General features: G+C 42.3%; 1 protein-coding gene across 6 annotated transcripts; it reads right to left on the bottom strand.

Moving 5' to 3' along the window:
• Nucleotides 1–4,209: 4,209 nt before the first annotated feature.
• Nucleotides 4,210–26,628, bottom strand: E2F6 (E2F transcription factor 6). 6 transcript variants are annotated; one of them, XR_010783390.1, is made up of 9 exons: nt 26,421–26,628; nt 22,475–22,523; nt 20,753–20,969; nt 20,279–20,437; nt 19,170–19,284; nt 17,756–17,907; nt 9,093–10,114; nt 8,148–8,264; nt 4,210–5,613 (listed from the first exon to the last, which is right to left on the bottom strand). XR_010783390.1 is itself a non-coding variant. In XM_066547207.1 (7 exons), exons 1-6 carry the CDS (start codon nt 26,484–26,486, stop codon nt 17,788–17,790), a joined length of 726 nt encoding a protein of 241 aa, XP_066403304.1. In that variant the 5' UTR covers nt 26,487–26,628; the 3' UTR covers nt 4,210–5,613; nt 17,756–17,787. The 6 variants fall into 6 exon arrangements, 4 of the variants coding, with proteins under 4 accessions (XP_066403304.1, XP_066403302.1, XP_066403305.1 ...); XR_010783389.1 differs by lacking the exon at nt 9,093–10,114; XM_066547207.1 differs by lacking the exons at nt 8,148–8,264; nt 9,093–10,114.
• Between the last annotated feature and the right edge of the window lie 222 nt (nt 26,629–26,850).

Genomic DNA, 26,850 nt, shown 5'->3' with positions numbered 1-26,850 from the left:
CCGGCTGCTGGCTCATCCTCCGGCCCGCCTGGTGCCGGGCCCGCGGAGGGCACTGCGCGGGGCCGCCCGGCGGGCCTAGCGCGGCGGCGAGCCCGGGAAGGGCGGGGGCGGCGAGGCGGGAGCGGAGGGCAGCGCCGCCGGTGGCCGCCGCCCGGGCATGAAGGGCGAGGGAAAACGGCCGCTGCTCCGCCCGGGCGCGGGGAGAGGGAGGGGAGAGCGCTGGAAGGGAGGGACGGAGCGCTTCCCGCCGTGCCTCCGCCTCTCGCCGCTCAGGGCGTCCCTTGGCGGCCGCCGCCTCACTGCCCGCTCCGCCGGGACATCGCTCTGAGGGCGGGGGGAGGCGGGGAGCGAAGGGGGAGCGGCTGCCGTGGGGTCGGGCTCAGAGTACGGCTCTCTCTGCAGCGCTCGCCGGCTGTTGGGGCGGGAGCCGCGATCCCCGCCAGCCTCGCTTTCCCTCTCCGCTTTCCGCGTTCCGCCCACCCCCGGCCCGGCGCGGCCTCCCGCTCCCGGCCGCGCGCAGGCCGCCTCCCCTACCCACAAGGCCCCGCTGCGAGCGGCGCATTGTTCGGCGCTCGCTCGGCGGCCGGCTGCAGCCCTGAGCTCGGCGGGGCCGTGCCCGGCCTGGGCAAGGCAGCCGCTCGGAGACAGGGCTGGGTGCGTTTTGGCACATGAGACCTCAGCCTGCCCGCATGGCGTCAAGCACACAGGAAAAAAGCCAGAAATATTTGAGAAGGTTGGGAGAGCAGTGTTTCCGATAGAGCAGCAGTGCTCACGGCATGAATCAGAGATTCGTAGAACGGTTTCGGTTGGAAGGGACCTTAAATATTTTCTAATTCCAAGCCCCCTGCCATGGGCAGTGGCACCTTTCACTGGCCACATTGCTCAGGTCTCCATCCAGCCTGGCCCTACCACGTCAGGAGTCGTGCATCCACAATTTCCCTGGGAAATTCCAGTGCCTCACCGCCCTCATGGAAAAGATTTCTTTCCCCCATATCTAATCTAAGCCTACACTCCTTGAATTTGAAACCATTCCTCCTTGTTATGTTGCTACATGGTCTTGTCAGTAGTCTTGCCCTATCTTTTCTATAAACTCCCTTCAGGTATTGAAAGGCCACAATAAGGTCACCCCAAAGCCTTCTCTTTTCCAGGCGGAACAGTCCAAATTCTCTCATAGGAGAGGTACTCCATCCCTCTCCTGTGTGTATATCCTACATGTATGAGAGGGACAATGAAGAACTAGGCAGAGGGGAGCTGTGCTGGGGAAGGTGCAGGCCATCCTCATGCTTCCCCGAGGAAGATGAGCCTCCGCACTGTGCTGGAGATGGGTACAGCCACCTTGCTGCGCTCAGTGGGCACTTTGAGGGGACAGGATGCTGTTTATCAGACCCAGGCAAGAGTGGCTACAGCAGGGAGAGTGAGGCTACTGATGCCTGAGCTGTGGCTGCAGGGATGGAGGTGGGGAATTGGATGGTAGGGATGCTCCATGGAATGGCTTGTGAGGTTGTGGCCAAACCATGGTTCCAGCAGCCCTGTGTCTGCTGGGCAGATGTTCTAGGGCAGAACAGAGACTGTGGAGGTGTCATTCACTAAGGTGGAGGGACCTCAGGGAGGAAAGGTTAACATTTTACTGTGTTGACTTTCAGCTGATAGCTGGCTGGCAGTGAGCTGATGTCAGAAAAGTGGCTCAATATTTTAACTTTAAAGGAAGAGGAGAGAGAGTCAGAGAAGTAAATATGTGAGTCACTTGCGAGATCACACTCAGTGATATTCTGAGTCAGGGCCCTGGTGCTAAACAACTCCCAACTTGAGGGAAGGTCTGCTCTGAATATCCACCCAAAATCCATAACTGGATTCTGCTTTTACAGTCCACTGAGTCAAAATCCTTAAGCCTCACAGAAACACGCACACACAAGAACATTTTGAAAAGTCAATATGGGCGTTATCACTCACGCTTTACAGTGAGCCACACTGAGTTTGTGAGAGTTTTCTGAAGGAACTGGTGAAATCTGTTTGGGAAAGGCACTGGTTATTTATATCTTAGGACTAGTTCATCTTCAGAACAGATTAGGATCTGCTTAACTGCAGCACCACCAAAAAAAAATAAATCACATTGTCTCCTCAAACAGTTTACTTTGCTAGGAGATCTCACACTAAGTGTGAGAATGAATTGGGTTGCTACTAGGATTATATGTGGGTACTAACTGGATCATGAAGTTACACAGCCTTGCAAAACAGCAGTTCAAAACTCTAAATTACCTAAAATAAACATGATTTCTTCACTTACAGCCTATTCATTAGCTAATTTTTATAAGTAGCACAACAAAAATATTTTGGCTTTTTAAAAGGATTTAAAATAGGTTTGGACAATAGACCAAACATAATAAGCATGTCTCTAGTGATCAATAAGGAGCTTGTGCTAAGTTCTGTTACTGTGAACAACAATTTTGGGGGTGATTTCAATGAACTCAGAGTTGGGCACTAGCTGATCTGATGATCTAAGATCTTAGTTTCCTCTTAGCTATAGGCAAGGTGCTTCTTTTTTCTTCAGTTTTTCTTATCTATAAGCTTTGTAAAAACTGATCTTCAGCTTATGTGATTTAATGGCTTTGTTCAGAGTGCTATCTAAACAAAGGTAACAAAATCTTAAATAAGTATAACAGCCCTTTTTACACAGGAAAAAAAGTGTGATTGTGACTTCAAAGGCAAGTGTGTAGAAATAGTACCTTCTTGAAATTCTTGTCCAATAGATCTATTCTTCCACCCTTCAGGACATATCTGTTTACTAGCTAAACAAGTTTTACTCTGTTACAGAGACACATTGACAACGGTAGTCAGCTGAATTCCTTTGTATGACACAAATCCTCAACAAAATCATCAGCAGAAGATTTATTGCTGGTTATAAGTGACTAAGTAACAAAAGTAGTACTCAGAAAGTCCAATCCTTCTCTCAGTGTTTGCAGAAAACACTGTTTTAATGTGCCCTAGAGGAAAAATAACACCACCTTCTGTGGTCTTTTTACAGTTCTACCTTTTCTACCTTCAGTGGTGTAAATCTCTCAGGGTATCACCTATTCCTACAATGACCATCTAAGGCCGAACTCTTCCTACTCTCTCTGTGTATGCTAGTTTTGAAGTCCCATGCAGTGAATTGTCAAATGTTATTTACTATGTTTTGTAAGGCAAAGTCCAAGTCTTCCAGTGTGTCTGCTGTAGCTTTAAGCCTAGGACTCCACAGTTGGATCCTTCATCTCTCTGTCTGTTCCCTGAAATGCTGCTGAACTCTTTAGATAATCTACAGTCCAAATATGTTTTAGGTGTCCCAAGGCAGTAGAGAGTTCACTGTTGACCATTTTCACAACTGGCTACATTTATAAGTACAGATTTGTAAGATGTTGGTACTTGGGGCTTATTGGTTAAAAGCCATCAGCTTCAGGTTGTTCCTTTAGGGTATTCCATAGTCCCCAAGCCTATTCAGGGAGAAGAGGGATTTGGCTCTGGACCTCAGGCATGCTTTCGCTACTATCACAAAAGAAGCAAAAGGAGACAAACCACCCATGTGTGCATCTGTTTTAAGAGGAGGGGCTGTGGTTTTAGGACTTGCTGCTGGCTAAGTAAGTCTTTTGCAAATCCTCTTTTCAGGCTCTCACTCTGAAAATATTTGAAGAATATAAGAGCACTACTGACAGGGGAGTTGATTCTCCTAATAGCTAGGTTCTCTAAAATTTAGGTTTAGCACCTCGTGGATCTAGTCCATCTTTGTGTTTTGCATATGGGAGAACAGATAGAAGAGCTAAGTGAGTTGCCAGAGATATCATGGACTATCTCTGTTCAGTGACATGAATCAACTCTATCCCAAATGAGAAGCAAATTGTGACAACAGAGTAAGACGGACAAAACACCTCTCAGTAGTCCAAGTAAATACAGTCTTTGAAAGCTGCCAAAATAAACCATGTCAGACTGCTACAGGCAAAGGTACATAACTATTGACACTCGCTCAGGACGCTGCACTGACATGGATCAGTGTTGTTGTGATGGAAATAGGACAAGCAATTTTTTAGATAATGAGGTCTTGAGACTTTGGAGGGCGTAGCTAAAGATCATCATTCTACTTCCAGAAAATAATGTAGATTTATGTCATTAGTACAGGGGTTTCTTTACTTTTATATTCATAAATATGAACTAGGGGTGAAAAGGAATATAAGTTTATCGTCAGTTTTGTTTGTTTGCTTTATTTTTCCTTTCTCACATGCTAATGTTCAGTCAGCCTAAGGATTAATAAATTATTTTTTCTGGATTAAAAATAAACTTCGTCATTTTAGGTTAGTGAAAACAGACAGGAAGACAGGTACACAACTTGTGTATATAGGAGTTACATTTTTGAAGGACTTGCAAAGTCAGCCGCAATCTTCATCATTGAATATACTGATTCCAGTGTTGTCTTGGGACAAATAGTACAGTTATGTAAAGTCCACAGAAAAAAACCCCCAACATTGTTTAACATTCTTTCATTTAATTCATCTCTTGCATTGTAACGAGAGGCTTTAAATACAAGCAGCCTTTCAAACCCCATGCCCTTCCAAACCAGCCTCAGTAAGACTGACACTACCACATCAATTACTAGCACAGGCCAGCTATAAAATTACAAAACCACTCAGCCATCTGTATAATTAAATGCAAACCAAAGTAATCAAGCAAATGCTAAAGAAAATGTCTTCATCTGGTAAGCTTTGTAGGTGAAGGCCTATATCTACTGTTCTGCTTGGAAAGGTATGTATCTTTGTAGGTGCGCCAGGTAGCTGCTTCCCATTTTTTCAAACAGCATATATAGCTGACAAATATTAATAAATACCAACTAATAATAGAATTATTCATTGGTACTGTCAGTTGCTGTGTTAAAGTCAGTATCTTACGCACAAATACCAAAGAATCAAGAAAAGGAGGTGTGAATCAAAAGTGGCTGTGTAATGTCTGGGTGTGTCTGATAATGCAGGACTTGGTCTCTGCCTGGCTCTTAATTGCTTGCATAATTCTCCCCAGCTAAATAACATTGCTTTTGTTAATAAGGTAGTTTCATAGTTTCTTGGATGCATTGGGAAGACAGAAGTGAAGCTGTGAATCTAGGTTAATTGAAATGCTTACGTGATGGAGATGTGCCAGATCCTCTGCTGTAAGTCTCAGGAGGAAACTTGCAGTAAGTGTAGCTTGGAGAGTAAGGACAAAGTGACCTCAAGTTTTCCTTTGCTGCTTTGTGCATTTAGGTGAAGCTTAGGGCTCTGTGGCCCATAGGTGTAAATCAGTTTGAGAGACTGCTGTGATTTATGAAATCCTTGCTGTTATGCTGTCAGTAGGCTGTCAGTAGGTACTGTTCACAGTACCTTGGAGCAGAGGAGGGTTTCTGCTGCTCTTCTTTCTGCAGCACTTCCTTTACATGACACGTTGTAAAGGTTGAAATATTGGAAATATGCAGGAGTACAACGCTGCTGGTCCTTTGGAAGTGCTGGCCAGAGCTTCTCAGAGGTGTCTCTGCCTCCTTTTAATTTGACAAGGGGACTAGAGATTGCTTCAGACCTGTCAGTTGTATGTCTGTAACAATCTCTTCCAGTGAACACGTACCTGTAAGAACAAAAGCATTTCTGATAGTTTATTCTGTATTTAAGATCAAATATTTAAACATTAGATACTGAATGGGAATTATGAGAAATGTGGCCAAAGTCCCATGTTTTCCTAGATGAGATATAATCTGAACCAGCATGTTCAGCCTGATCTGATCCAGAATTCTTTAGCAGAATGAGAACCCACGTATGCATTGTCCTTTTTCCATCCTGTGGCAGTTCATGTTACACAGTACACCTTCAAATAAAGTTCCTAGACACTGTCTTGCAGGCTGGTGTGTGGTTTTGCAGAAAATTGCATTAACAAGAAATGGGATGCCAGGAAGAAAAGGCTTTGTAGCCTTTCAATGAGAACACTCAGCAGGATGGAGGCAGAGAGGAAGGTGGCAAACTTAGTGACCTTCACAGTTATACAGCTATTGAGTTTTTGGAATTGTCATCTTGGATTTTGGTGTAAGAACCACTGGAAACACCTAAGCAATCTTTCTTTTGATCTGGCTTTTTGCCATAAGTATGCAGGAACTGGCTTGGAAAATGACAGTAAAACCCCAGGCACTGAATGCTCCCTGCAATTAGGGGGAAATGCCAGTAGATGATGACTTGGATAGAGCAAGCTAAAAAAAGATGATTAGTGTAGAGGTTCCATGTGCATCTCTGAATACCCACATTATGTGTCTCTGCATTAGCACTGTCATTCCTGTGATCTGCTTTTCATCAAGACTTAGCTACTGTTAATTGTGGGGAAACCAAGCCAGTCCAGCTGATACCAGGGTGTAAACAACTACAGCGGCTGTGCCTGCTCTCAGGGAACTTGCAGGGGCTGTCTGATACCGGTAAGAACAGTTGTGAGTGCATGAGCGAAAACACAGCTTGGCATATAAGGGTTTACAGTCTTCGAGAAATGACATCGCTTTGTATTTAAACAGCATCGGAGTCGAAGGAGGGAGGGAGGGAGGGAGGGAGGGAGGGAGGGAGGGAGGGAGGGAGGGAGGGAGGAAGGAAGGAAGGAAGGAAGGAAGGAAGGAAGGAAGGAAGGAAGGAAGGAAGGAAGGAAGGAAGGAAGGAAGGAAGGAAGGAAGGAAGGAAGGAAGGAAGGAAGGAAGGAAGGAAGGAAGGAAGGAAGGAAGGAAGGAAGGAAGGAAGGAAGGAAGGAAGGAAGGAAGGAAGGAAGGAAGGAAGGAAGGAAGGAAGGAAGGAAGGAAGGAAGGAAGGAAGGAAGGAAGGAAGGAAGGAAGGAAGGAAGGAAGGAAGGAAGGAAGGAAGGTAGGTTACTGCTTGGAAAAATACGACTTTTCTATATGTTTTTTTGTCCAACATGGACAGTATGTTTAACTACTGTTATTTCTAGACTTGGCTGTCAAATAATAAATGGGATTACTGCATGAAGAGGCTGACATAGAGATGATCACAGTTTTGCCACAGTCTTTGGTGATGGGGGACAATATTAAAATGAAACACTACACATGGATAAGAAAAACATATCTTGTAATACTTTAATTTTCTATGTTTATGGAATAATAAAAATTAAGGTATTACAGGAGGTAATTGCAACCAAATTGGAAGAAAACTTGGAAGATTTTGATGTGAGAAAGCTGACATTAGTGGGAATTATTAGGAGACGTTTTCATGTACAATTTTTATAGGAGAATAAAACATTCTGAAGGATATCATGCTATTCCCAAAGTAAAAATAACTCACTTCATGTAGGATAGCAATGCCTCATGAGGTGAAATAGAGAGGTAAATATTAGTTGAATCCTTGAGGATTTGTTTTGGTAGGAACTACAAGGATCAGTCCTGGTCCCTCTTGTTTAACTTTTTGACATTGGAACCTTTTTGTTTACCAGCATGAAATCCAGGACTATGCTGTTGATGCTGTTTGCATCATACAACATCAGTAGACAGTTGAGGGTTGGGATATTGCTCAGAAGATCTGGATCAGCTCAATGATGGGAATGATAGAAACAGGACATTTTAAAAATGGTAGAGTCTATAGAGGGAGTGCCCTGGGGGACTAGTAAGAAATTCTGATGTAATGTGGGAACGTACCACTTGGAAAGAGCTGAGGAGAATTACTTGAGGCTTACATTAGCTAATGAAAACATGGAATTAAAAAGTATAAATGGAACTGTAAAATTTAACAAAGATACTCAAGTGAGATAGGATAGAGCAAGATCCAGTTAGAACACTGGGACATAAATAGTTCCATTCCTCTGATTGGAGAAGAGGAACTGAAAATGGGAATTTGGCAGAGATAAAGGAACAAAGCAGCCTGTTTTATGGAGGTAGCGTGAATAACTCAGTTTTCTAGATCCAGCAGAGAAGTGAATGAGAATATGGTGGTGTCTAAAGATACACCAAAGACAGCAACCAAGGAGTTTAAGAGCTGTACAATTCAGAGGAATGCTGGCAGAAGAGCATATGCGAGTAAACTGGTCACAGATGAGCGCAGATGGGAAATAAGACTGCTTCTAGTATTCACAATGAGGGGTTAGTACAACCTTCATCCAAGTCAAGGCAGCCAGAAAATACCTACCTGCAGTGTATTAGTGCACTTTGAAAGGGCCACAAGATATGGTGCCTGGCACCACAGGGACTGGAGTCGGGAGCGTTGAGTTGGGAGCTCTCAATGTCATTTTCAGCTCTTATGTGGCTGCAGAAATAAAGGTTTGTAAGAAGCATAGGGTAGTCTGGATGAAGGTTATCAAACTATTTCTTGATCAGTTTTTCTTGATCAGTTAAAGATTTGGTCAAGTTACATTTGTGCTCAAGAACTGCAGTGAATGTCATAAAAATCAGCACAGTGTGGACATAACTAAACTGGCTGCTTTTCTTTGCTGAAAGAAAATAACCTGAAGGTTATTTCTATGCATGAACCATTAAATGTTATGTTTTAATCCAATGTAGAATATTTGTTTTGGATGCTTGAAAGAATGTCATAGCATGGATATACTTAGGATGAGGAAATCCTACTTTTGTCCAAGGGAACTTGAAGCAGAATTCTACTTCTTAGAAAGCTGTCTAAGGACTTGGTATCCATGAAGCAGGACAAAGGGGAAATTCTTCCTCAGTATGAAGCTGGTGACCTGCACAAAGGCACCAAGTTTGTTGGGTCAGTGAGGGGGAGCATGAGAATCACAGCTTCCTACTCTGGGAACCAGCCTGCTCCTTTGGGAGGTGTGTCCCCATCCCTTGCAACTGGGACAAAATCAAAGTGGTCACAGGAAGGATTGAGCGTAGTCCACCTCAACAGAGCCTCCGTTAAGGGGTCTCTGCTACCTAAGTAAATGCTCTGATCATTGAGCTGTTGGGTAACTGGGGACTTTCCTACAGCACACTTTATCCCCGTCTTTGTTTTTTTTCCAGCCAAAACTATTCAGCAAATTTGAAGCAAATAATTTAGACATGACTGAAACCACATTTTCCAGGGAATTAACTATTAAATAAATAAATAAATAAATCACCCAACTCTAACTATTACCTCTTTTAAAATCCATGATGCTTCTTTTCCACATAAATTGAAGCTTTTTTTTTTATTAGTATATGTAATTAAATGTAACAGTTTGACCCATCCATCCAGCCAGGGTAGTAAATTTGGGCTCCTTATTTATGCTGTTCTGGAGTGCACAAGCTGTTTTATAACATTTACAACTAATGCTTATTTCTTTGGTTTACTCATATTTTCCTTTTTTTTGCAGCCACTTTCATCCTATCAGTTCCAACACCTGATCACTGTAGGAGAGAGAACTCTATTATATTTTCATGCTTTTCTAGTCAACTAATTTAAACTAATAGAAAAATAAACCACTTTTTGCAGTGACTCTCATGCTAACTTGTTGATAGTTTAAATAGATTATGCCGTTCCACTAGATACAAGCTAAACTATTGGAAACAAATCAAATAAAAGGATATAACTAGATGTAGTTTTTAATAGTGTTAAAACTATTCAACCAGAACAACAAGAGGGGTTGGAATTAGATTATCATCAAGGTCCTTTGTAACCTAAACCATTCTGTGAATCCATGACTCTATGATTTCTGGTCTGCTCTCTTGGACCTTGTAGCACTCCAAGCATTGCATCTCATCTTTCCAACTGGTAGTGTCCAAATACTCTCCCTAGGCCGCGGCGAGCAGCCCTCTGATGAATCCCTTGCAGCGTTTCTTAGGACTATTGGTTGCCGTGTGCGATTGCAGCTGGCCAGGAATGTGAAGTGGTGGTTTGCTTCAGAAGCCGTGGAAGGATGGTTGCAGACATCCCTCTAGTGGCCCCGCAGTGTCCGGGACGGCGGGAGCAGCTCTGGCATCCCTGGGCTCAGCAGGGGCAGGCAGGTGTGCTCCTCTGTGCAGCTGGGTCCTCTGCGGGGCTGGGGAACTGGCAGATAATGTCTCCCTTTTTCTGGTTCACCAAAGTTTCCCTGGAAACTCTGCACCAGTGTGGGGTGTTTTGAGTGTTTGTTCTACACAAGCCTTGATACTTGAAGGCTGAACCCATCTCACAGGCCACTGTAAAAAACAGATGTACTAGGAGTTTGTATGAGGAAAGGGTTAATCCTGTGTCTAAGTTTTAACCCAGAGTGAGGAAAAATTTTGTCATCGTTGAAAAAAGAGGCAAGTTATACTTGAAGATTAATTAAATGTTTCAGATCTTCTTGTCTCTTTAATACAAGACTGATAGAATACCAAAGTGGGGGGGAAAACCCCAAAAAACCCCAAAGTATATGTAAAATAAATATGAGGAACACTTATTTGTACATCTGTACAGTTCAGCTTCTCAACTGAAATTGTCAATAAGATGCTAATTTTGTTTATGTGTTTGAAACATTGAATTTATTTTGCTTTTTAATTTGTTAAAGGACGTGCAGCAGAAATGAGAGCCCTGGGAGAGCATCTTTAAAGATAGTGAAGAGGTCATCAGTACTGTCTTCAGAAAGGGTGCTGTCCCAGGGCACCCACTGTAGTTACTTCATGGAGCACAGCAAGTCTGGGGATTGCCCTTGCTGGTGCTGGACAAGCATCCTATGGCAGGTCTGGGGGAGCTGGCACACTCTGAGGAGTCACTGCAGAGCAGAACTGATCAGAGTTTGCAAAGGAGATCAAGACAGTCCCCCCTTTTTGCAAATGGGCACAGCACAGAGGAATGATTTGTTCCAGAGGCAGCAAGCTGCCTGACAGCAGCAGGATGTGGTGTTGAAAGGAGATAACGGGTTTATACGTAAGTAAAACTATCCTTAAAGGACAGCCCACCCTGAGGTTTTCTCTGTACCGAAACAAAAAGTACAGATCTCATCCTTCTGATAATGGTAGTTCTGTATCTCAGTAATTCACCTGTACTACCAGTATTACCATTGTGAATCCATTATTACTTTTAAATAAGAATTACCTATACAAAAATATCATAGTGCAACAATTAAGTAAATTATACTTAGAGCTGAACTCAGGCCCATTTCAAAGCCATAATTTGCTGTTAATAAAGCCATGGCTGAATGAGTATTTCTGGTTGAACCTCGGTTTTGTTAAACTGACTGGAAGCAATCAACTGAACACACACCACCATCCTGATCAGGTTTTGATTTCAAAGGTGGTAAAAAAACTTTTTAAGTTGCATTAGGGAATTTTTTTTTTCCTTTAGCTCTGTATAATTTTCCTTCCAAATTATAAACCCTGCTTTGCTGACTTCCGTCCTTACACCCCAAAAATAGCTCAATGTGTCAATTTAAGAGATGGACAATTGGCATAAAGTCAGCAGAGAGAACATAAATGCCTGAGACGTTTTTAGGCGACATCTATGTAAACAATTGCTGTTGTCTTGTTTTCATTTCCAGGCAACTGATCCTCAGAGACACATACATAGAATACAGACAACAATATCTGGACAACTTTCCAATCCCTTCTTTCCAAGCAATTTATACTTTCTCCATGTATAAAGGAACAGTATTTTACAGATTGGGAATAAAATATATCTTGATTGGAAGATACTTGTTTTAAAGAGTCTGATCATCATCTAATGACACAAATTTAAAGTCTTTTTGAAAGAAGTAAAATCCCTGAGCTTCAACCTGCAGTAAATTTTTAATACAGTCTAGAGTATTTCAGACCAGGAGAAACACATGATTAATCAAGAAATACACATTAATCCACATTTGCCTCTTCTGCTGCTCTGTGGATCAGGGTTGTCAATGTTTTTTGAGTCAAAACTACTAATCTCTGCATGGACTCTGACAGCCAATGTGTCAATGTTGGCAATTTGAAAGACTAGCATTTGTTTCTATCCCTTTATTCAGTTCTTTCAGATAAATCTGCACTTAAGTCTTTTTTTTATCACAAAAGAAAGGCAGTGCTAATGCTTTCACAGTATTTTGCTTTTACTTTGCTTTATTTTAACCTCTAATAATAGGAAGAATTAATCCTATATCTCTGTATTTCCCCCATTACTATTCTCACAGGATAGGATAATATATTGCATAATTTCAAATGTGTTTTCTCTTCAGCTGAATAAATACCGAAATCACCTCCAATAGCTTCTTTCCAGCCTGAAGACAATGGCTCGGCAGGCACTTAAGGTTGAAGTTGTTTCTAAAACCAGGGAGATTTTTCTCGTGAGAAATTGTTTCTTACACAAAGGATTACTGGCATTGATGGTGAGAATGTTGCTTGGTAAAAAGGTTCTCTGATGATCTGTGGGGAGTAGCATTATCAAGTAAATCACAGTTCTAGCTCCTGACTGAATTCTGTGCAACCTGCTTTAGTGTATAGGATGGACGCACTGTGTGGATATTGTCCTGTTTTTGTGTGTTTTAGGAATTGTGAAAAGATCACAACTAACTTCAGGGAAGCTTGATTTGATCCTTGAATGCCCAGCTGACAGCAGAGTGTCTGGTATTGGCCACAGTGCACTGCGGTCCAGGAGAGCTCCAAGGGTCTCACTATGGGCCGGTGTTTATAGGGTCACAAGAGAGTTGGCTTTAGTCACAGTAATTTTCCATCCTGGCCACAATTCAGGCAGGTAACTTTATTTGAAAATTTGATAACGAAAATTTTACTCTGGTTAGGTTGTTGTTCTGGCAACAAAAATAAGTTTCCAAGGCTGTTCATTAAAACAGGAGCTTGTTAGACAGCAAAAGTTTCTGGGAGAAGAGTGTTTCTGATAAGCTCAAGAGAAGCTCAACCAGCTGCTGTTTGTCAAGGCTGAGACCTAATGAGCATTTTTGGGATCACAGTGTGGCTGGGGTGGGGGGAATGCACCCCCACAGTGGGCTAAGTCAATAAAAGAGTTGCAATGTGCTGAGCTTGGATCTTTGAATTTGCTGTTACAGCTTCTAGGATTGTCTTCTATAACCCCATCCCTTAACCTAGAGTCAACTGGAAACACCACTTCATTCATGGATCACAAGGTAAGGAGCTTCCATCAGCCCACGTCCACATGGTGGGTGTCTGGAGAGCGCAGCTCCAGACCCTCAGATCACCCATGGTCTGCCTGCAGGGGTGGCAGGGAAGAACCAGGGTGCCATACATGGACAGAACCAGGCTGCTCTTTCTCTGCAAACATTAAATTTTCTTCAAAACACAGATCGTGCTTTTCGACTAACAAGTATCTGAGTCCTTCAGTAAACATCTACACATAGTGAGAAGCCTCATCTAGATTTATATAACCTACACAACCAAGAGTAGTTTATACAATTTTAGCCTCAATGCACTTCTCACAAGTTACTCCAGGCAGATCAGAAGTGAAACCAAAAATAGCAGATTTGTGCTCCTGATAAACCCTTCAGCAGTTACTGAGGTCCCAGCAGGGTGCAGGGGCCAGCCCGTGCCAGGATCATGGAACACAAGGGTTTAGAGCTTGCAGCCAGCCCCAGCAAGCTGGGAGCAGCTCATGGCCTGGCTAGCAGATGAACCTTGCCACTGACAAGGACTTTCGAAATCAGTGCTTAATTATGCTTATAAAATGAGGCTCTTCACACACACCAAAAAGATTATTCAAAATGAAGAAAATTGCTGACTTTCAAATGCTTTCCAACAGACAACAATTTGCAGGAATCTTCTCTCTCCTAAAAAAATCACATTATTTAAAACTGTAGTTCACATCTGAGAACTCTGACAAGTGAATTCCCACACCAAGTAAGGGCTGAACTGGCAACCTGCAGTGCTATTTACAGTAAGAATCAGGAAAACCAGGAATTTAATAATTATGGGTCCTGGCTGTTGCTATTGCTGATTGATGCATTAACATTCTTAACCATTCTTATTGAAGGGAAGGCAGAAAGAGTACTAGAAACTTTTAATTTATCAGTCCTCAAATAGCCAGGAGAGCTTCTTACACATACAAATGTACTGAAAATGAACAGATGTAGACTTGGCAAAATAATAATCTCTCAGAAAAAAAGTCAAGCATTACTACACAAATTCAGAGTAAGGTCCTGTCACATTTATGAGTGAGCTTGTAACTTGTGTCTAAGTTCAGCATCACTCGGGAATTTTTCAAGTCCAAGCTGAATCTTTTCAGCTAATTAGTGCATTGAGCTTATACAGTACATTGTTTTCCAGTATCACCAATGGGTAATACTGTACATAACCAAGTAGCAAAAGCAGTGGTTTAATCTTCAAAACTTTCAAAACTCCATTCGTTCTGCTGAAGGTGCACTGTTACAACAGATGTATTAAACAAAATAGTAGCAGTATAATTGTCATATTACAGCTTCTTCCATTTCACGGTGACAACTGTGTGGCTAAAAGCATTAATTATACTGCTAGAAAACCTGTACAAATGAGTGAGGAAAAGCAATCGCTAGAGATTTGTTCAAAATGAAAAATCCTAATGTTTCATTTAAATGGATTGTTGCACTGTTGAAGACAAACTTCCTTAACATTTTTAAGATGGTTATTTTGTAAAAATGTACTTCCTTACTTTTTATATAAGGTAGGTAATGGCTAAGAGTTAGAGAGTCGGTTTAAATATTAGGAAGAAATTCTTTATTATGAGGGTGGAGAGGCACTAGAATAGGTTGCCAAGAGAAGCTGTGGATGCCTTATCATCTCTGGAAGTGTTCAAGGCCAGGCTGGATGGTGCTTTGAGCAACCAGGATGAGAGGAAATGGCCTCAAGCTGCACCAGGGAGATTCAGGTTGGACATCAGGAAGAATTCCTTTACTGAAAGAACTGTGAAGCACTGGAAGGTGCTTCCACTGGGAGGTGGTGGAGCCACCATCCCTAAGGGAGTTCAAGGAACAACTGGATCTGAATCTCAGTGCTATGGAGTACTTGACATTGTGGTGTTTGGTCAAAGGCTGGAGTTGATGGTCTTGGAGGTCTTTCCAACTTAAATACTTCTGTGATGTAGGGGAAGCTGTCCCTGCCCAAAGCAGGGGCATTGGAATTATGTGACCTTCAAGGTCCCTTCCAACTCTAACTATTCTAGGATTTTATGATCATGTAACAAAAACCCACCCCAACATACAGCATTCAGAATTAGTTAGTGTTGGAAATTTTTATACATTTTATGGGAAACATCGTCCTGAGTTGTTGAACTAGTGTAGGGGGAAATCAATGCTTCTCTTTTGCACAAACCTCCCCCCCCACCAAAACAGAACAGCAATGTAAAACATCAAATAGAGTTTGCCATCTGAACAGAAACCAGTCACTGAAAGAAAAGGACAATTTTCCTGTACAAAAAAATGCTTTCTTAGTTTTAACCCTCATTCTCAGCTTTACTGGAGAAAGCACCTTCCTCATTTTTACCCTGTTCTATGTATTCATTATGCTGTCACTTTGCTTTTATTTATATTACAGCTTAGCCTGTAGTTTGAATTTCACAGACAAAAAAATAGTATCCTATTTTTTCCAGAAGTCCTGTATTCTGGAGCTTGAAGTTGATAGGACAGATATAAAAATTCAAGATTACTTTCTGACACAAGATTGCACTTGGTTTTTTTTCCTCAATTTGCAAAGTATACTACTATGCATTTCACAGAATTAGGGAACCTTGTGGAAAACAGAGTTAATTCACAATCTGTATTTAGGTATATTTATGCTCATCAGTGTCACCCGTGCCAACTTATTTGTATTGTAGAACATAGGGCATTTAATTTCACTGCACCTGTCTAAGATACCTGTAGAGCTGCTGGCTAGAACATGCAGGGTTTAATTAGCTTTGATGGTCTCACTTGTGAGTAGATGTATAGTTGTCAATACTGTGTGACCCAAGGACTTAGACTTCCCACTTAAAACCAAACCTGCCAACCCACCCCTACAGAAACCATACTGGGATGAAGTGAGCCCATGCACAGCATTTGTACAGTGACAGTTCACTCCCTTAGAAAATCCAGCATATAAATTCAACAGCTTTGTTTTATGGATATGAAAGATTAATAATACAGACTTAATAGTCCTTAAGTATTTTACATATTTTTGCAAGCTGAGCCACAAAGACGTCACGATACTCAGCTAAGGTTCTGCTGTACGTAAACTCCAGAAACTGGAATGGACCAACTTAAGTAGTTATCTATCATTCTTTTGAAAATTGCTACAGTACTATGGCATCACAAGATCCAGGTCTAAGTGTTATCTGACAGTACCATGTAAAACAGATTTTAGGTTTTCACGTAATTTTAAATGCTTGTAGTCACTCAGTGAATTGCAGCAAAGGCAACCCAACATGTATCATTAGACTATTTCGTATTTTTGTAAGCTTATTTTATTTCTTTGCTGTACAGAGGCAGAAATGCAAACCATCTCAATAAATGTACATCAGTAACTACCCAGAAATGATACAAGTATGTACACAAAGCCCAATTATTTCACTTCAGTGTTGATACCATAGTTCATGTAGAGCTGGATACAAACAGCACTTACACAGTGTAAAGCATAACTCTTGGGATATTTACATCTTGTTCTTCATATCAAAGGCTTTCAATACACCAGTTCTTTGTTACACTTGTGTTTGACAATCCTGCTTAGTAGTGCTGCCTCAGAACTGAAAAGTGCATTTCTTCATTTTATACATTCTCATGCAGATTGTGAACCGCTCCAGAAATTGTTCTCCAACCTTAATTTTTGGAAGTAATTGATTATCTTTGTTTTCTGTCAATTAAAATTTTAAGGTAAAAAACTATTTTCCCAAAGCTCTGTAGGTCATATGCAATTAAGAAAACAAAGCTCCTAAATGCAACTCCAGAAACTGTTGTCTTTTGACTTGGGAGGATAAGCAATCCTGTGAAAACACTCAACCAATCCACTGCTGGATTTTTAAAACACTTTGGAACATTTCAGGTTACGAAGTTTGCAGATCCAAGCAGTTTGGAAAAGCCCTATAATACAGATATTTACATTCTATATTAGATTTTTGTGTTGCAATTAATCTGGCATCTCAAATGTTTTTTTTTTCTTCCATCGGAGATCTCACTTTAAAAGGAAAGTAAAAACGGAATATGATTACTCTAATTGTAGAAAATACAATTTTGAGTTATTCCACAAGCAAAATGAATTTAAAAAATGCCTGGGATGAAAAAGCCAACTCTCCCCTTCACCTATAAAGCAGCACTTCTAAAGATAATTTCTTTCTTTGTGTTCTGAGCTACTGCAATTCCTGCCAGATTTATTTTTACGCCACAACATCCTGCAGCACTAGGCTTCTTCAGAATCTCTATCCCATCCAATCTTGTTTTAGGAGATTAAAATACAACGTTCCCTCTTCTGTCTGCCCTCCCTTAGGGCAGGAATGAGCAGTAGCACAGTCTCGTTTAAAACAGCATCATAACTCTCATCATAACTCTCATGGCAACAATCTGAGCTGAGCAAGACTCTGTAGTGCAGCAGCTGAGAGCTGACACATGGAGCTGAGAGCTCCATCCATGGGCTCTGACAGGAAATCAGCAAGGAGCAAAGGAAGGAAAAGGCCAGGGAACAAGAGTGCCTTGCTCTGTGTGCATGTGTCTGACTCTCTGACCTCCTGTTGCTGTGAGGTAACACAACAGCACAGACTTCTCTTCCAGGCGTTTCCTGTACTCCCACACATCTTGGCCCACAATCTATGCTCTGAAAATTACACTTGTTCAACAGTACAGCTTACAGCTTTATCAGAATGATATGATAATCTTAAGAAAATAAAAAAAAATACACGTGGATAAAAATGGAAACGGAGAATGTTACCTTCATCAGGATAAAATGATGTCTCAGTTTCACTAGATATGGACAGTATCCATATCTTCACAAGTGTCAGCACCTGGATTCTCTTTTTCCACCTCACATAGATACACGTCAATGGGTCCTTTCGTGCTCTTCACATGCACTTCTATGTGATCCTATAAAACAGCAACTTGTATATAATTCAAAGAATAAATATTATACATTCTTTATTTTTGCACTTATCTTAAAGACAATAGATTAAAAACAGAACAAATACAGCTACTTAAAATTGTTACTGCTTCCACATAAATTATGACATTACATACATTTGTAGGACAACTATTTTGCAGAATTAAGCTAACAAGCTTTCATTTTTAATGAATGTGCATTTAAGTATTTGTTTAGTCTTTCTATTGACTTTCAGATATATGACCAAGACTGACTTATGTTTAGGAAGAGTAACAAAATTTAAAAACTTGACAAAACATTGCCATGAATCTGACAACAAACTGGAGCACAACGCTTTAACAAAATAGTAAAGCAACTAAGCCTAATCGCTTCTACTGCTTTCCTTCCACAGACATCATGTGGCAAGACACAGAGCAAATAAATCTTAATGCATGATGGAGAAAATACTCTGTTCCAATGTACAACTTTTGAAATTCTGCCTTTTTATTGCTTCAGGAGGCATCTGGAATTTTATCTTTTTCATCTCCACTGGATGACAGCTCCTTTGACCAGGGAAACTACTGGAGGTCTATGTAGTGGATCTAACTCTTTGGTTCTACTGATTAATTTCCTTTTCCTAAGATATCCCCACCTTTCTATCCACATAGCAAGGCAACTTCAATGACTATGCAATTATCAAAAATGCTCATGCAAAAAAGAAAATGGAATTAAAGCTCTGTTTGTTATCTTAGGCTGTCTTCCAGGATTTGCCCTCTCAGAGCACTACCAACAGTGGGTTCCCAGTACACAGGCCCCACTATGCAGCTGCAGCACTGCTGGGTGCAGGGGCAAAGGTCTGGCTCCTCTGAGAGACAAGAATGGAGCCTGTGTATTGCACCGTGGGGTGACGATAGGGCACAGCCCCACTCCATGAAAAATCCCTCTAGATATCATCTACCAGAGTGACAAAAGGTATTCTTTTTCCAACCATACTGTACATTGCATACTTTATTACAGGTTTTCCATTCTCTCTAACAAAACCAGGTAACTAAAGCTCAGATACATTTATGGCTTAGTAATTTAGGCAAAAAGAAAAATACAGCAACTAAGCTTCTAAGACTATTATCCCTGCAGCACTGTTCAGTGGAACACAAGAACATTTAACTACCACTATCTGCATGACAGAAACTGGAAATCAATTACTGACTGCTGCTGCAAAAAATCAAATTTATAAACTTTTGTTTCTTTAGGAGAAATGTATAAAACTTACGTCTTTAGGAACTGGTATTTCCAATTTGGTTTCCTCTGGAGCTTTAATTGCAATCACAATCTGTTCCTGAAATGCCTGAATGCTTCGGATATCTTGGTACGTCACATAAGCTAGTGTATACATTGGTCAAGGATTATGTAAAGTAATTTGCTAATGGGCAGAAGCAAGAGTGTGATGTCAAGATATGTTGAGGCAGAATACCAACTTCAGAAAATTAATCAACAATTCAGCAGAGGTTAATATTAGCTTTGTAAAATGAAGTATCAGCTAATGGTAGAAAAATACTTTTCTGTATTTCCAGGAAGGAAAAAAGACTTTTAGAAATATATTCAATGTTATAAAAAAACCCCAAACAGTCTTCACAGATGTTGTCGTAAGTCTATAAAGCCAAAGGAGTACTGTTCTTCAGGAATTACACTCTTGTTTTCTAATAGCATGAAAATAATTTCCTGAGACACTGTAGAACTATTTTCTGAAGCAGTAAGGTATAAAGAATATTGAGCACATTTCATTTGTGCACACCCCTTAACATCTTGCCAAACAAGGGAGCGAAATAATATTTTATTGTAACCCAAAGCCAAAATTCAATTTTTATGCCAAATATTAAAATGAATCTCTTTTCTATTGTCAAAACCCATCTGGAAGTCAGAGCTGCACTGGAAATCTCTTTCAAGAGAAGGGTATTAGGATATAACCAGCATACCATTATATCTCCTTGGCAACAGGCCACTGGGACTCCATTCTGAGTCCCCTCTGTCATCTCGCTAAGCATCTTGAGCTCACTGGTGGGTCAAAACGTGCCCCTGAGCCGACTCAAATGGAGAGAACAGCGTGATGGTCAGGGTACTAAGACTATTCCCCACTTCATTCTTCTGCAGTGGAAAGGACAAACAAGCAACACTCCTCTGAGGACAGGCTAGACTGTCCATGATACTGCAAAGCAAGGCACAGGACAGGCATGCTCAAATGCAAAATAATCAGAAGTCTGCTGTTATAAAACTCATTATCAAGCAGTACTGCATACCTGTGGTATCAGCCTACACTTCTTCCTAGATAAGTATGTGCAACCAAAACCATCTGTTAAAATAATGCAAGAGTTGAAAGGATATTTTGCATTTTCTTTGTCATCTGTTAGTTCAAATATCTGATGAGCACAATTCTTGATTAATTCATCCAGAGCTTCTTCCATGGCTGATAAGTCAGAAAGTTCATCTTTAAGGTTCTGCTGCTCTGGTGCTTTTCCAATAAGTTGGTCAAGACTGTTACCTCTGGAAGAATATGAAAATTGTCTAGCATGTTTGTATAAATAAAAGCATGTTTATCAAACATCAAGTATACTAACAGCAAACAGTAAGAAAGTCTGGCATCCTTTTTTCTGCTGAAATATGCTTCCATGTACTTATGCACTTGATACTTGTTAATGTATTAGGTAATTCACATAGCATAAGGAAGGATACAGAACTTAAAATATTATCTATGAGAAATAACTTAATATGCTTAAAGATACTCTCAAAGTTATAAACATTACTCAACACTGTTGGGTTTTACTGTTTCAGAAACTAGAAGCTTCAAAGCCAACTCACATCCACTGGATATGATTCTTAGATCTTTTCTGAATCAAGTCGATGCCATCCAACACATTGGTGATGTCATACACTCTTCGTTTTCGTACTCCAAGTGTTGTTGCTACTTCATTTAAATCAAGGACACCGTCTGGAGCTTTTCTGAGAAGAGCCATAAATTTTCGTGTCAAAAGCACCAAGGATGCATCAAATCGAGGCCTTTTGATGTCCACAGTTTCTGTAAAGTTTTGGTAGAATATTTAGGGTAAGCTACTACATAAGCATGAAGTAAAAAAAATGATAGTGATGAAGTAACAATGAAGGTAAAAGTCTGGAAGCACTGCAGTCTTTAATCCTTACATTGCAATGGCACCATATAAAGCCTATTAACTACACATACCTTCATTTGTTTGCAATGATTTTATCTAAATAGCAAGCATACATTTTTGTGCTTTCAACATTCATGACTCCACACTGCTAGTATGGATATTAATAACTGAGTAACTGTATGCTCTACAGGACATGGGATCGGATCACTGACCAAATACCAACGAAACCTTTGGTTAACTATAGACAGTGCTGAGGTGCTGCCAGAGAAACACAGCTCTATCTCTGCTGCATGACACTATTAGAGTATTTTTTCACATCTTTTTGGTCCAGTTTCACCAGCACACCTCGCATGTAACCATTAGGCAAGGTTCACAAGTCAGCTTGGCTTCGGGACTGTTTCAGCCTGCACAGGACCTATCTGCTCTGGAACTGAAGAATTTAGTATGCAGACAAACTGTTTGCACTATCTGTTCTCAGGGCAAAAGAACTAGTCATTCCATTGCCTGATTTACTAATACAACAAAGATCTGCAGCTACCCTGACACCAGGGTTTAAAGATCCCTGTGCTATGTGTATTCATTACCACCATATTTGCAGAAAGAGCAGAAATCCCTGATGAATAACTTGAGATTGTTATTTATGTATGCAAAAAGCACAAAAAAGCACCCACTTCTGAGTCAGAAAGTCATGGTATGCACATGCTCGTTTGATACTAGCCAATAAAAGATAGTCAAATTCAGCTGTTACTTGTCTTTTCTCCTGTAAAGCAAACCCGGTATTTAATCTGATCAACCTGTGTCCCCTAGCAATATTCCAGTCTAATGCTCCAAGAAAAGGTGAGTGTGTAAAGAAAGCACCTTAGACAACACTTTTACTTCAACCATCAGTATTTTTCCCAAGATGAATGAGATACACACTTTTATTCATAATGTATCACACCCATTCCATGGCTGCAAGTTTGTGCACTACTTAACATGAAATGACAGGTTCAACAACTCAGTTTTGGACTGTGTTACTGTCAAAGGTGTGAAGCAATTTAGCTGGTGAGAAAATAAACAAAAAAAACCCAAAAAACCCAACACCCAGAAATTCACTCAAGTTTATTTCCACATTTATTAACACCAGTTGAAATGCAACATTTGGCAGTATGTTGTTCCAGTTTTCTCTAACTCACTTTTCCTGTGCACTATTTTCTATATAGCAACGGGGAGGCATACTTGCAACAGATCTGAAGAGAAAAAACTATAACGAATGTATTGCTTCATATCTGTTATTTCAGTCAGTGTTCAGCATTTTTCCTGCTCTGCTGATATTAAATACAATTTTTCATTTGTCTACAGCATTGTAGTCACATTGTAAAAAGGCATGACATACTGCAAAATTAATTTTTACACATGACACACAGCAACTTACTTTTCACAAGCTGTGTGTCCTTGTGCACATTCAGGTCAATCATTGGTGCCTGAGGAAATAAAAAGGGAAAAAACAACTGTCATAAAATGCTCTCTACAAGGGGAGCTTCTTTAGAAGAAATCCTCCAATCTTCTTTAGATGTTACAGCCATCACAGCTCTGACAACTCAACAGCTATTACTGTTAAGTGTCATTAGATTAAAGGAATACATGCTTTTTAATTCCTGCCACAACTTTCAGCCCTTTATCTCAGCACAACTCACTCGCACAACTCACTGTTTTCAAAAACAGGAAACACCATTGAACTCAGATGCTCAGGCAAGCTGCAACCTCTCTTGCTTCTTCTGTTTCAATTCATGGCCATTTCCTTTCAGTTGCCCATCGTGTACAACTGTAAAATACCTGGTAACCTTTAAAGTTCTTAACTTGCTTGCAAGTATGGAATGAAACTTGTCTGGGAAATTTGGGTTAGATATTAAAAAAATGGATCTTCACTCAGAGGGTGGTTGAGTACTGGAACAGGCTCCCCAAGGGAAGCAGTCACAGCACCAAGAACTCAAGAAGCTCTTGGACAATGCTCTCAGGAACATGGTGTGACTCTTGGGATTGTCCTGTGCTGGGACAGGAGTTGGACTTAATGATCCTTATGGGTCCTTTCCAACTCAGGATATGCTATGATTTTACTGAAGGGCTGCAGTAGCTTAACAAGTTCTCTCAGGAGTTTATTAACAGCCTTCCTATCCTAGTGGGCCTAAAACAGGAACAGCATTCCAAGGGCAATCTAACATTTGCCAAGTAAAGAAAAAGAATAATTTCCCTCAATTTACTGTTCTGCTTCATATGCCTCAATGTCAGGACACAATACAGGTGCACATTTAGCCCACTGTCCATGAGGACCCCAGGTCCTTTCAACAGGCTAGTCCCCAGCCTGTACCACTGCAGGGTAAAGGCAAGGCTTTAACTCTTGATTTTCAACTTCCTGGGTTTATGAGGTGTTAGATGACCCCTTCCTCCAGCCCATAAACCTCACATCCTCCACCTAACAACAGGCCCTAGGATAGACTCTGCCAGGCACCCACCAAAGCTGCTCTATCACCCCCCTCCACCAGTGGTCAGGGGAGAGATGTAACAAGAAGTTCATGAGCTGAGCTACAGACCAGAAGAGATCACTCCCCAAATACCATCATGGGCAAAACAGACTCAACTTGGGAATATGAATTAAATTTATTACCAATAAAATTACAGCAGTATAATGAGAAATAAAACATATCTTAAGAAAACACCTTCCCTCCACCCCTCCCCAAGCTCTACCCCATCCACACCAGCAGCGCAGGGAGGTGGGAATGGGGGTTATGTCAGTTCATCAAATGCTGTTCCTGCTGCTGCTCAGGGCGGAGAAGCCTTCCTCTACTTCAGTGTGGAGGTCCCTCCCACAGAAGAAAGCACCTCATGAACTTCTCCAATATGAGTCCATCCCACAGCAACAGCTCACCAACTGCTTCAACGTCCATCACTTTCCCTCAGGGCGCAGTCCTTCAGGCACAGCCTGCTCCAGCAGGGCTCAAGGGTCACAAGTTCTACCAGAGCCTGCTCCAGCATGGGCTCCACTCTCCATGGATCCACAGGTCCCTACTAGGAACCTGCTCCAGCATGGGCTGCCCACAAGTTCACAGCCTCCTTTCAGGCATCCACCTGCTCCAGCCTGGCTCTCCTCCATGGGCTGCAGGGTGAATCTCTGCATCCCCATGGTCCTTCATGGACTGCAGCTGAGGCTGCAGGGAGTCTCTGCTCCAGCACCGGGAGTACCTCTTCTTCCTCTTTCTCCACTCACTTTGGTGTCTGCAGAGTTGTTGTCTCATATATTCTCACTTCACTCTTCTCTGGCTGTAATTACAACTGTATAATAACTTTTTTCCCCCCTCTTAAATATGTTATCACAGAGGCACAGAATTCTGATGAATTCTGCCTTGGCCAGTGACAGATCCATCCTGGACCTGCCTGGAATTAGCTCTGCAGGATATGGGGGAAACTTCTGGCAGCTTCTCACACCCTGCAGCCCCCCACCTGCTATCAAAACCTGACCACAAAAACCCAATACAGGTTTATACAAGCCCAAGGTTTCCTTTGTTTGGGGTCCCTGTTCCAGCTGTTGTACAAGATTAAGTTATTTTTAGGGTCCAAATGTCTGAGGCTCTGCTCTGGGAAACCTGGGGTTAATCTGGTGAGGGGACCTTGGGTGTGTGAGTGTGGGGGTGCAGCTGCAAAGGGGCCTCAGTTCCAGCTCAGGTGGTGTGAGAGTGACTGACAAGAGTGGCTCTTGAATGGTCAGACAGGGAAATTTCTTCAATATTGTGACCTTTGACATTCCTTGCTAGTTTCAACACTACAACTTTGGCTTTCCAAGCATCATATCTGCATGTCCAGGCACTTTTTATCCTTGTTTGTTAGGCTGTCCTTCAAGTCTGTCCTGTTCTTTTTGCCATGAGTGTCATGATGAAACGCGTTTCTCCTTACTGATCTCAATATCTTCAGCTCCTCCAGCTTCCAAAGCTGCCTTCCCAAAAATTTCAACCTACCTCTTGGCAGAATAAGCTGGAGTCTTGAAGACTCAGTAAGCTGGAATCCAGGTTCTGCACTTTACTACTAACCTTCCCTGAATATCCCACTGTTAAGAAAACTTCCCAGTCTGACCATTCATGAGATTCCCTGTAAGTCTCATGCTGTCACTGCTGGGACTGAAGCCCCTTCATGGTGGACTGCTTCAGTGAGCTATTCCTCAGTGGCTCAACCCCAGGTTTCCCACTGCAGAGTCTCAGATGTCTCTCCATAAAGCAATTTATTCACGGTGAATAAACAGCCCAAGCTGGTACCTCCAAAGAGGGATTCACAACAAAGGAAGCTCTAAGTTTTTATACTCTCATAGTCTACTCAGACAAATCTTGCCCTGAGTTCTCTGCTCCTGCTGTGTCTCCCCATGCATCTCTCTTTATCCATCTTGGCAGTGCCACCACCTCTGTGTCCTTTTGTTACCCAAAAGGTTGGCAGTTCATGGCACCTGGTCAGTGCCACCTTCTTCCTGCCCTTTGTTATCCCAAGAGTTGGGCACTTCATGGCCTCTCATCAAGGGATCCCACTCATCTGCTGCCTGCAAACTGAGCTACCTGCAGAGATGTAATTCCCACCCACTATTCCACGGCCATCACAGGCAAGGGCTGTTAATGATTACCACATCTTTGACCTCCCTGTTTATAAGAAGCTGACTGAGGAAAGTATCACCCACTGTAAACTCATCTAAGTATCTACATAAAGAAGCTGTGCCAAACACTATTTGCTTCTTACAATCATCACTTCAATTACCCACCAAAAAAACTTATGTGAACTCTTTCATGGCCTTAAGAAAATACTACCAAGTAAACTTTAGCCCAACTGACAAGATTATTTTAAGGAAAAAAGTAATGTATTTAAAATATATCACAAAATTAAAAGTATGCACCATCACGATTAACTAAAAAACATGTAACTTTTTTTTAAAGTCTTACAAAACAGACTTTTTTGCAAACTACTTCATAGCATTGCTAAAGGTAACGGTGGCAGCTGCATGTAAGATTATCACAGACGTTAAGAGGAGAAAACACATTGTAGTCCCCTTTTCTCATACTCAGCTACACCATATTTAGCTCGATTAAGAGGCTGTAAGTGACACAGGCGAGAAAAACCATCCTTTTGCATTTTAGCACCTTTCCCGGGAAGCCCGCCCCAACGCCACGAGGGAGGGAAGCACCCCAATGCTCCTCTCGGCTACCACGCTGCCTGGCCCGTCGCATCTTTCCCGCCCAGAGACGTAGGCCGGGCTTTCGGCCGCCCCCTCACAAGCTCCGCGGCAGGAGCGCAACTGCAGCGCCGTCCCGCCCTCTCCCCATCCACGGGCAGCGCCTCCCGCCATGTACCTCACTCACACGCACCGAGTCCGGCTGCAGCGGCTTCAGGCGCTCCCACTGCTCAGGGCTGGCCATGTCCGCCCGGCCCCGCGGCGAGGCGCTGGAGGAGGCAGAGCGCACAGACGCCCTCACGCCGAGGCTCCGAGCCGCGGCCGGGCGCGGGGCGCCGCGGGGCCGCTCCCGCCCTCATCGCTGCCCGTCATGGCCGCGGCTCCCGCGCGCGCCTGGGGCGGGAACGGGCGGGAGCCGCGCACGCGCCCTCCCCTCTGCCGCCGGGGCGCGCGCGGCGCCGGCGCCTTCTCCCTCTGTTACCCATCGGCCCCCGCGGCGCCTTCCCGCCCTGCCCGGCTTCTCCCGGCTTCTCCCGCCCCCCGGGACAGCCCCCGCCTCTCCCAGCGCCGGCAGGAATGCGCCAAATCAGCTCATTTCCTCCCCTTCC

This window comes from Molothrus aeneus, chromosome 3, assembly GCF_037042795.1.
Source record: "Molothrus aeneus isolate 106 chromosome 3, BPBGC_Maene_1.0, whole genome shotgun sequence".
Taxonomy (NCBI): Eukaryota; Metazoa; Chordata; class Aves; order Passeriformes; family Icteridae; genus Molothrus; species Molothrus aeneus.
This window is presented reverse-complemented; position numbering and strand designations above follow the sequence as displayed.